Source organism: Trematomus bernacchii, unplaced genomic scaffold (genome assembly GCF_902827165.1).
Source record: "Trematomus bernacchii unplaced genomic scaffold, fTreBer1.1, whole genome shotgun sequence".
Taxonomy (NCBI): Eukaryota; Metazoa; Chordata; class Actinopteri; order Perciformes; family Nototheniidae; genus Trematomus; species Trematomus bernacchii.
The window spans coordinates 15001-26672 of NW_022987372.1; the positions used below are offsets into that span (position 1 = coordinate 15001).

The window sequence follows — 11672 nt, forward strand, 5'->3', positions numbered from 1 at the left end:
GATGCCCTGATGATGTCAGAGTGACGCCCTGATGATGTCAGAGTGACGCCCTGATGATGTCAGAGTGACGCACTGATGTCAGAGTGATGCCCTGATGATGTCAGAGTGACGCCCTGATGATGTCAGAGTGACGCCCTGATGATGTCAGAGTGACGCACTGATGTCAGAGTGACGCCCTGATGTCAGAGTGATGCCCTGATGATGTCAGAGTGACGCCCTGATGTCAGAGTGACGCCCTGATGATGTCAGAGTGACGCCCTGATGTCAGAGTGACGCCCTGATGTCAGAGTGATGCCCTGATGATGTCAGAGTGACGCCCTGATGTCAGAGTGACGCCCTGATGTCAGAGTGATGCCCTGATGATGTCAGAGTGACGCCCTGATGATGTCAGAGTGACGCCCTGATGATGTCAGAGTGACGCACTGATGTCAGAGTGATGCCCTGATGATGTCAGAGTGACGCCCTGATGATGTCAGAGTGACGCACTGATGTCAGAGTGACGCCCTGATGTCAGAGTGATGCCCCCTGATGATCAGGTGACGCCCTATGTCAGAGGTGACGCCCATGATGTCAGAGTGACGCCCTGATGATGTCAGAGTGACGCCCTGATGATGTCAGAGTGACGCACTGATGTCAGAGTGACGCCCTGATGTCAGAGTGACGCCCTGATGATGTCAGAGTGACGCCCTGATGATGTCAGAGAGACGCCCTGATGTCAGAGTGACGCCCTGATGATGTCAGAGTGACGCCCTGATGTCAGAGTGACGCCCTGATGATGTCAGAGTGACGCCCTGATGATGTCAGAGTGACGCCCTGATGATGTCAGAGTGACGCCCTGATGATGTCAGAGTGACGCCCTGATGTCAGAGTGACGCCCTGATGTCAGAGTGACGCCCTGATGATGTCAGAGTGACGCCCTGATGATGTCAGAGTGACGCCCTGATGATGTCAGAGTGACGCCCTGATGATGTCAGAGTGACGCCCTGATGATGTCAGAGAGACGCTCACCTGGCTCAGGTAAGCTGCGACGGCGGTTCTTGGACAGGACGGTGGACCTCTGGACGAAGGCAGCCAGCACCATGGCTCTGCCCTGACCTCTGACCTCCTGCTCCTCCTGGCACAGGATGCAGGTAACCAGCTGACGGCGCAGCGCTGCACCTGACCTCCGGGGGCCCAAACACACCTGAGACACACAGGGGGGGTCCGACCTGGGGGGACTGGGAGGGGACCAGAAACCATTTATCAGCCTGGTGTACAGGTGTGCTTGCTTTCTGCAGAAGTGGATAGGTGTACAGGTGTACCCAGGTATATACAGGTGTGTACAGGTGTACCCAGGTATATACAGGTGTGTACAGGTGTACCCAGGTATATACAGGTGTGTACAGGTGTACCCAGGTATATACAGGTGTGTACAGGTGTATACAGGTGTGTAGAGGTGTATACAGGTGTGGGTCAGGTGTACCCAGGTATATACAGGTGTGTACAGGTGTGTAAAGGTGTATCCAGGTATATACAGGTGTGTACAGGTTGTGTAAGGGTGTACCCAGGTATATACAGGTGTGTACAGGTTGTGTAAAGGTGTATCCAGGTGTGTACAGGTGTGTACAGGTGTACCCAGGTATATACAGGTGTGTACAGGTGTGTAAAGGTGTATCCAGGTATATACAGGTGTGTACAGGTGTGTAGAGGTGTATACAGGTGTGTACAGGTGTGTAAAGGTGTATCCAGGTATATACAGGTGTGTACAGGTGTACCCAGGTGTGTAGAGGTGTATACAGGTGTGGTCAGGTGTACCCAGGTGTGTACAGGTGTGTACAGGTTGTGTAAAGGTGTACCCAGGTATATACAGGTGTATCCAGGTGTGTACAGGTGTGTACAGGTGTACCCAGGTATATACAGGTGTGTACAGGTGTGTAAAGGTGTATCCAGGTATATACAGGTGTGTAAAGGTGTACCCAGGTATATACAGGTGTATCCAGGTGTGTACAGGTGTGTACAGGTGTACCCAGGTATATACAGGTGTGTACAGGTGTGTAAAGGTGTACCCAGGTATATACAGGTGTGTACAGGTGTGTAGAGGTGTATACAGGTGTGGTCAGGTGTACCCAGGTGTGTACAGGTGTACCTGCTCTCCGCAGTGGACCCTGAGGCCTCCAGGAACAGATCCTTGTTCTCGTTGATGAAGTGTTTCTGCATCTCGGACATCTGAGCCATGATCTTCTCCCTCCGCAGCCGAGCCATCTCCGCCTTCCTCTTCCTCTCCAACTGATCTCTGTCGTGCAGCGTCTGCAGAGACACACACTCAGACTGAGACAGGTGTGTGTGTGTGTGTGTGTGTGTGTGTGTGTGTGTGTGTGTGTGTGTGTGTGTGTGTGTGTGTGTGTGTGTGTGTGTTGTTTTTGTTGACACCAACCACAGGGAGGTGCTAATATTAGAAGTAGGCTGTTCCTTTGACCTGCACATGGACCAGGCTTTCCAGGACAAGTATATCAAATACCAACCACTGCTCCATGTGATAACCAGCTTTGGGTACAAGTGTAGATATAGCATACTCATATTCGGAAGTCTTGGCCATGTATATAAATGCACCGCGTCTGAGAATTGCTGGAATGTCAAAGAGCAAACAAATGGCCAAATATTGCTCTGTTTCAGCTGCAGCTTAGCCGTGTGGAGAAGGAGATGCTATGTGTTCCCCTCAGTGTTCTGTGCAGCTTAGCCGTGTGGAGAAGGAGATGCTATGTGTTCCCCTCAGTGTTCTGTGCAGCTTAGCCGTGTGGAGAAGGAGATGCTATGTGTTCCCCTCAGTGTTCTGTGCTGCTTAGCCGTGTGGAGAAGGAGATGCTATGTGTTCCCCTCAGTGTTCTGTGCTGCTTAGCCCCGATATATTTGATTCCCTGTCTTATGTAATATAATTTGTGGAACCAAATAAAGTATTCAAATGTGTGTGTGTTTGTGTGTGGTACCTCCTCCAGTCCTTGTCCTGGTCTCACGGTGACGGTGGAGCTGCAGGACGATCGTTCTCTCATGGTTTTCACGTTAGCCACCATCTGAACACAAACACACTCGTCATCATCAGACACACCTCTCCTTCAGAGCCCAGCTGGAGGTCCTTCAGAGCCCAGCTGGTGGTCCTTCAGAGCCCAGCTGGAGGTCCTTCAGAGCCCAGCTGGTGGTCCTTCAGAGCCCAGCTGGAGGTCCTTCAGAGCCCAGCTGGTGGTCCTTCAGAGCCCAGCTGGAGGTCCTTCAGACCCCAGCTGGTGGTTCTTTAGAGCAGGGGTTCCCAAAGTGGGGGTCGAGACCCCGAGTGGGGGTCGAGACCCCGAGTGGGGGTCGCGAGATGATTACAAAATTAAAATTAAATTTTTTTTTTTTAAAAGGTAAAATAAAAAAGAGAAATGTATACATTTTTTTAAATTATTATTAATAATGACGGGTGCAGAGACATTTTTCAGGGGCAGACTGGCCATGTGTATAATTTCCCCGCAGCGAGGCTCCCCCCGTTGACAATCCACTAGCGCAGTGTTTCTCAAACTGTTTCATACTAAGCTCACCACTCCAACATAACAGCCTGATAATGACAGCTTCACTTCTCTACATCGTCTCGTTCACACATGAAATCAACAATACAAATACAACTACAGATTATATCAGCATTTAGTTCAAATAAGATTTAAAATGCTCTCAGGTTTTACACCTCTTATGAAATGTAGACTACATTTATTACGGAGTTTAGTCCGAGCTAACAGACTCACAGATCGTTGGCTACTGAGAGAAATGCAAAACACACCTCATGTAGTTCGACACAAACCTCCGCTGTGGATTTTCAAAACTAAACAAGTTTAACTCTCTGAGCCCTTTGTTCACACGTTAGGCTCGTCTGGGCTTTTTTGTAAAAATGCTATTAAAACATGAACCTTGGTGACCATCGGGCTGGCCTGCATGGTCTGCCCCAACAACAGCCTCTGATCATCAACAGGCTTCATGCAATGCTTCATTGGATGCACATATTATACTCTCTATCTCACTCCTAACATCTAAATCTACTTCCAGCGTGGAGAAATGTTCATAAATACATCCATTGTTTGTTTTATACGCTTCTTGAAATAAAACAAAAACACATCGTTTTTCTAGAACAGATTACAAATCGCCTGAAAACGGTACAAACACGTGGCAACATGTGTGACGAAGGTGTTGCGCTGGGCTATATCATGCAATCGAAAGTTAAGCTCGCTCCATTGCGGAGATATTCCCGCGAGAGTGCGGAAAACTTTAATTAATTAATTAATTCACTAGCAACCCCCCCCCCCCCCCTCCCCCGTTGACATGGGGTCGACACTGGCACTGATATTTTGGGGGTTGCAGGCTGAAAAGTTTGGGAACCCCTGCTTTAGAGGAGTGACTCACCTTCAGGATCCAGGTGATCATGTCTTTGTGGACCTCCAGGTGAGGAGCGTTCTGCAGACTCTCCAGCAGAGCCAGCACACTGCCAGAGGGGCTGGGGGCCTCACCTGGACCTGAGCACAGTATATATAACATATCATAACACTGGGGGCCTCACCTGGTCCTGAGCACAGGTAGATACCCCACCACATGATACATAACAAATATATTAAATATAATACATATATAGTACTGACGGGTGATCTTGCAGCTGTATCTGAAGGAGACGTCCTCCTCTCCTCTGGTCTCCAGCTGCTGCTGCTCCTCCAGGAGAGCCAGACCCACCAGGTGCAGCACCTACACACACACACACACACACACACACACACACACACACACACACACACACACACACACACACACACACACACACACACACACACACACACACACACACACACACACACACACACACACACACACACACACACACACACACACACACACACACAGCTATCAGCCATTGGAGTGTTGCTTGTGGAAGACATTCTCAAGCAACCGTTTCGCTTCTCATGCACTGATTCGCTAGCTGAACAGCCAATCAGAGTGATTTCTTTGTCCGACTGCCTGTGGCCGACGCACGGCCATGAAAGGCCAAATAAGGCGTGTCACGGCCGATGGTGCGGGACACACCAAATTGAGTTTGGGCGACAGGGCACGCTTCGTCGTCCGACTAACGAAAACGGCCGATTTCGGCCAGGTATGTCAGGGCCTTAAGAGACTTGATGTGTCCCTCCCTGTCTCACCCCTTCCTGTCTCACCCCTCCCTGTACCCCCCCCCCTCCCCTCCCTGTCTCACCCCTCCCTGTCTCACCCTCTGCAGAATGGCCTCGGTCCACCCCCCTCCACTGGGCTCTCCGGCCCACAGCAGCACGGCCCCCTGCAGAGCGAGCATCAGGTCAGACTGAAGCAGGTTCACCAAGCTACTGAAGAGAGGAGAGAGAGGGGGGGGGAGAGGGGGGGGGAGGGCTGCACACACACGCACACACACACACGCACACGCACACACACACACACACACACACACACACACACACACACACACACACATTAATGCTCCTCCTCCTCATCAGTATGATAGTGTACCTGTAGTTCCCCCAGGTGTGTTCCCCAGGTGTGTTCCCCAGGTGTGTTCCCGAGGTGTGTTCCCGAGGTGTGTTCCCCAGGTGTGTTCCCCAGGTGTGTTCCCGAGGTGTGTTCCCCAGGTGTGTGTCCCAGGTGTGTTCCCCAGGTGTGTTCCCCAGGTGTGTTCCCCAGGTGTGTTCCCGAGGTGTGTTCCCCAGGTGTGTTCCCCAGGTGTGTTCCCCAGGTGTGTTCCCCAGGTGTGTGTCACAGGTGTGTTCCCCAGGTGTGTTCCCCAGGTGTGTTCCCGAGGTGTGTTCCCCAGGTGTGTTCCCCAGGTGTGTTCCCCAGGTGTGTGTCACAGGTGTGTTCCCCAGGTGAGTTACCTGTGTCTTCTCCTCTCTGTCTCCTCAGCTTCCTCTGAGCCTCCTCAGCCTGCAACACACAACACAGCCCACAGATCTGAAATATACTTGGGGGGGTGCTGGTAGCGGGGGGGGGGGGGGGGGGGGGGGGGTGAGGTGACGTGCCTTTGTGACGTGCACCAACATGAACATGACCCTTTCAGTTGGGCGCTTGTTAGCAGACCCTTCCCCCCATGGCAGAGCAAGCAGGTCCAGGCAGGGCCCGTAGTGACAGCCCTATAGTTTCAATCTACTACCCACACATAAACATATGGACATGGGTCACTATTTAAAACAAATGGTAAATGTATTTAGGAACCTATCCATGTGATTTGAAGTGGGGGTCGACCTCAAATCCTCTAGGGGGGTCCGGGGGCATGCATCAATCTGGTGCACTTTGAGGGGCAAATAAAGAGACTAGATCTATGGGAACACCTATATGAAACAGAACTGTACACATTTCAATAATCATTACATCATAAGAACATGGCCATAACCAATAACATACCATCCATCAACAACAACATACCATCCATCAACAACAACATACCATCCATCAACAACAACATACCATCCATCAACAACAACATACCATCCATCAACAACAACATACCATATCCAATATGAAAAAACACTGAAACTTGTTTATTTATTGATTTTTGGTTCATTTATAGTTGTGAGTGTGTCTGTGCTCCTGAACCAGCCTCTCCTGTCTCCCTCCTCTCGCCCCTCCCCCCCCCTGCTCCTTCCCCCCCTGCTCCTCTCCCTCCTCTCCTCCTCTCCCTCCTCTCGCCCCTAAATGGGTCGCGAAATATACTTGGACGGCCGTTAATATACCTGGGCGGCCCGCCCAAGTAAAGTCTATGTGTGGGAAACCCTGCAGCCCGTTACCATGACAACACAGCCCGTTGCCATGACATCACACAGACCCCCCCACCCGTCAGAATTACCTTGGACTGGTCCGCTCGGCTGTAGTGATGGAAATACAGGTTGAAGTGTTTCTGCCAATCAGATTGCAGCTCGTACAGACCCCGCCCCGTCACCCCCGGCTTCCTGGACAATCAGTACACACTCAGTACACACAGTACACACAATAAACACAGTCAGTACACACAGTACACACAATAAACACAGTCAGTACACACAGTACACAAAATACACACAGGCAGTACACACAATACACACAGTCAGTACTACAGTCAGTACTACAGTCAGTACACACAGTAAGTGTACTAGAGACAGACGTGTATTTAAGGTTGACTGACGTGTATTTAAGGTGGACTGAAGTCTATTTAAAGTGGACCTATCATGCTATATTATAATAATATAGTGTAGGACCATACCTATATGAGGCATATTTATACTTTCTTTTTTTCAAAATACCAAACAGATCATGCATTTTAGCCATGCCTCATTTTGCTCAATTTGACATTTTTTAGCTCTGTTTTAGCAAGGGCAGATTCAGTGAGAACAGCACCACCTACTGGCCTGGCATATGTACTACAGCGTCTCCAGCGCTTTCGAACGGCAATGGCCGTGGCTGTCTCCTCCTGATTGGTGGAGTTGGCCCAATAGCCGTAGCGCCACCGTCCTGACGTCAGGACAGTGTTCAAATCTGGATCAGTTTTTATCAGATCCGTTGCAGCCCCTTTTTTAGAGATTTGGGTATGGAGGAAAATAGAGAGGGTTGTGTTTTCTGACACTTGGTGAGTTCCCTGGAACACCGGGGACACATATTCATGTAGAAAAGATGTACACAAGTGCATTTTGCATGATAGGTCCCCTTTAAGGTGGACTGACGTGTATTTAAGGTGGACTGACGTATATTTAAGGTGGACTGACGTGTATTTAAGGTGGACTGACATGTATTTAAGGTGGACTGAAGTGTATTTAAGGTGGACTGACGTGTATTTAAGGTGGACTCACAGTGTATTTAAAGTGGATATGTTAAAGTAAACTCACTTGAATGAAGCAACACTGTCGATGACTCTTTCCAGACCCGTCTCCTTGTTCCCCTGAAGAGAAAAACAGACAGACAGGTAAACAGACAGACAGGTAAATAGAGACACAGGTAAACAGACAGACAGGTAAACAGACAGACAGGTAAATAGAGACACAGGTAAACAGACAGACAGGTAAATAGAGACACAGGTAAACAGACAGACAGGTAAACAGACAGACAGGTAAATAGAGACACAGGTAAACAGACAGACAGGTAAACAGACAGACAGGTAAATAGAGACACAGGTAAACAGACAGACAGGTAAACAGACAGACAGGTAAATAGAGACACAGGTAAACAGACAGACAGGTAAACAGACAGACAGGTAAACAGACAGACAGGTAAATAGAGACACAGGTAAACAGACAGACAGGTAAACAGACAGACAGGTAAATAGAGACACAGGTAAACAGACAGACAGGTAAATAGAGACACAGGTAAACAGACAGACAGGTAAACAGACAGACAGGTAAACAGACAGACAGGTAAATAGAGACACAGGTAAACAGACAGGTAAATAGAGACAGAGGTAAACAGACAGACAGGTAATAGAGACACAGGGTAAACAGACAGACAGGTCAGGAACAGAAGGAACAGGTACAGACAAATAGAGACACAGGTAAACAGACAGACAGGTAAACAGACAGACAGGTAAACAGACAGACAGGTAAATAGAGACACAGGTAAACAGACAGACAGGTAAATAGAGACACAGGTAAACAGACAGACAGGTAAATAGAGACACAGGTAAACAGACAGGTAAATAGAGACACAGGTAAACAGACAGACAGGTAAATAGAGACACAGGTAAACAGACAGGTAAATAGAGACACAGGTAAACAGACAGACAGGTATGTGTCTCACGTTCTCGGGCAGAGCCTTCACCAGCTCGCTGTGAGCCATCGGTTTAATTGACAGCTGGTGGATGATTTCTCTTCTGACCTCATCGAAGGGCTCTACCTGTCCCACACCTGAGACATACCTCTCACCTGCGCGACAACACACACACCCACACACACACACACACACACACACACACACACACACAACACACACCACACACACACACACACACACACACCACACACACACACACACACACACACACACACACACAGTCTGTAATAACTGTGCCATACTTTTACTTTACTGTTACCTGCATGGGTACTTTTTGTAAATTGTCATTTATTTTATTTCTAGCTCTAATATTTTATGCATGCCTCTTAATTAATATGTGGGCGTTTTACTGTTACTGTGACAATGTTCCTTTCCCTCTGTGGTCAGAGTCTGAACTCACCAACCACCATGATGATGAGGTGCAGCATCTCCTCTATCAGAGTGTTGTTCTGCTGCACCAGATCCTACACACACACACACACACACACACACACACACACACACACACACACACACACACACACACACACACACACACACACACACACACACACACACACACACACACACACACACAGTCAGTATAAGTTATAACACAGTGCTGTAATAACATGTTTAATAACATGTGTAATACGATAAAACAGCGCTGTACTAACATGTGTAATAAGCAGTGGTGACTTGTCATTAGGGGCAGGTGGGGCACAACCCCACCTAGTGTCAGCAGAGAGTAATGCAAATAATATTTCCCAAAATATGCAAAAAAATAAATGTTAAAATAAATGTTAAAATAAATGTTAAGATCATGTTTAATCATCTGATTCGTCTGTACTTTGCTGTTTTAGTCTGTGTTCTTCTAATTAGTGTCTACAGTGTGCCTATTGAGCCGTGTTGAGCGACGTGGGTCAAGCCCCTCTCTCTCACTGTCTAAGTGAATGGGTGCTGTAAAAACTACACTGCGCATGCTCAGAGTCTTTTTCTATTCAATGTGTGCGGCAAAAAAATAATCACCATGGGGGCACTGTGCTGACATACCTACCAAACGTCATCTCATAATTCAGAGATCTGATTGGCTGTAACTATGTGTGCCGCGTAAAGTTTAGTTGTGAAGAGGAGACGAGAGAGAGCAGCGTATAGCCATTACAATCAGTCAATTGGAAAGAAAGTGAATGAAGCTGACCGTCTACTTCAGCTTTGGTTCATTTGATGTCATATCTCTTGTTGATCTTCTGTGTTTTGCCTATAGGCTATTGCTCTGCTCACGTGTAATAACATGTGTAATAATATATGTAATAGGATATAACACAGTTTTGTAATAACATGTGTAATAACATGTGTAATAAGAAATAACAGCGCTGTAATAAGATGTGTAATAACATGTGTAATAATATGTGTAATAGGATATAACACAGTTTTGTAATAACATGTGTAATAACATGTGTAATAAGAAATAACAGCGCTGTAATAAGATGTGTAATAAGATGTGTAATAATATGTGTAATAACATGTGTAATAAGGTATAATAAAGTGCTGTAATAAGATATAACACAGTGCTGTAATAAGATGTGTAATAAGATGTGTAATAACATGTCTAATAACATGGGTAATAAGATATAACAGCGTTGTAATAACAAGTGAAATAACATGTGTAATAACATGTACAATAACATGTGTAACTAGAGAATGCAATTCCTGAAGAAATTGCTAGTGGGAATGCTTTATGCTGAAAAGCTGACGCTGAACTGCTATGCTGAAATGTAATGTGTAAGAAAGTGAAGAATTTAGATTGAGATGATACATGAACACTGGGGGCTTGAATGTGTGATGAGAGAAGAGAGTAAAAAGGCTTGGAAAAGCAGCAGAATATTTGAACTGCAAACTTTTGCACTAACTTGATGGCGAATGATCTGTCGCCATGGCAACGGCATTTGATGACACCCCATAATGCGCTTAGATGTGTTGATGGCTACATCGTTACCAAACCTGTGAAGTTTTGGGCCGTTTGGAGCATTTTCACTGAAGTTATGAGAAAACCGTGTTTCATGGCGAGCATTGTGTTGCCATGGCAACGGCATTTGAAGAAACCCCATAATTGACGTAGAGCTGTTGAGGGCTGGACCGGTGATATACAAGCGAAGTTTTTGTTTAATTATTTTTGCTTAATTATTTGTCATTTTTCAAGCTACGAGATGTTTTCCTACGTTTGTCATGAAAAATGATGTCTCAGGAATGTAGGGTTTGGGAATTATGGCAGTTTAAAAAAATATATGAAGGCAAATTTCAAGATTTCATACCCTCTAGCTGTGACATCACGCACTCTAGTTAATGTTAAAATCTGAAGAAAACCTCTTTACCAAGGTCTGAACAATGTTTAATATCTCTAAAAGTAAGAATCAGATTTAAAAGTTGTGTTACACGAATAATGTCAGAAAGATGTGTAACATTTTAAAGTTGGAATGAGGTTTCTGAGTGAAAGTATGAATGAACAGTTAGCAGTTGAAGTCGCATGAAGATTGTTCAAGTCTGAAGATTTTCTCCATTGACTTCCATGGTTAAAAATGTGATGCATTATGGGATGTATCTCTGGAACTATGAAAGTTATGAATGATAAAGTAATAGCCATCGATTCCCCGACCGATGCTGAACGTTTTGATGTTTGAACCGGAGTTCTCTGCGATGTGGAATGTGGGAGGAGAAGAGGTGCAAAGTTCCGGCGGAATAATAATAATCTTGTCCATAGAATAACATTTAGTGGGAATGCTGACACAGCATTCCCACTAAATAACACACCTTGCTGGCCTCTCGGAGTCTCTTCCTGCAGTCTGCAGAGCTGAAGATGTGGAACAGCTCGAAGCGGCTCAGGACGATCA

General features: G+C 46.7%; 1 protein-coding gene across 1 annotated transcript in view; it reads right to left on the reverse strand.

Moving 5' to 3' along the window:
* Positions 1 to 11672, reverse strand: part of ubr2 (ubiquitin protein ligase E3 component n-recognin 2) — a gene marked incomplete at both ends in the record, with an annotated part of 26315 nt that extends 14643 nt beyond the window's left edge. The window contains 12 exon segments of the mRNA XM_034133282.1: positions 1009 to 1217; positions 2126 to 2286; positions 2964 to 3047; positions 4405 to 4514; positions 4638 to 4737; positions 5255 to 5409; positions 5889 to 5937; positions 6857 to 6959; positions 7869 to 7921; positions 8773 to 8897; positions 9206 to 9269; positions 11593 to 11672. Of these exon segments, the coding sequence (XP_033989173.1) occupies positions 1009 to 1217; positions 2126 to 2286; positions 2964 to 3047; positions 4405 to 4514; positions 4638 to 4737; positions 5255 to 5409; positions 5889 to 5937; positions 6857 to 6959; positions 7869 to 7921; positions 8773 to 8897; positions 9206 to 9269; positions 11593 to 11672 (1293 nt within the window).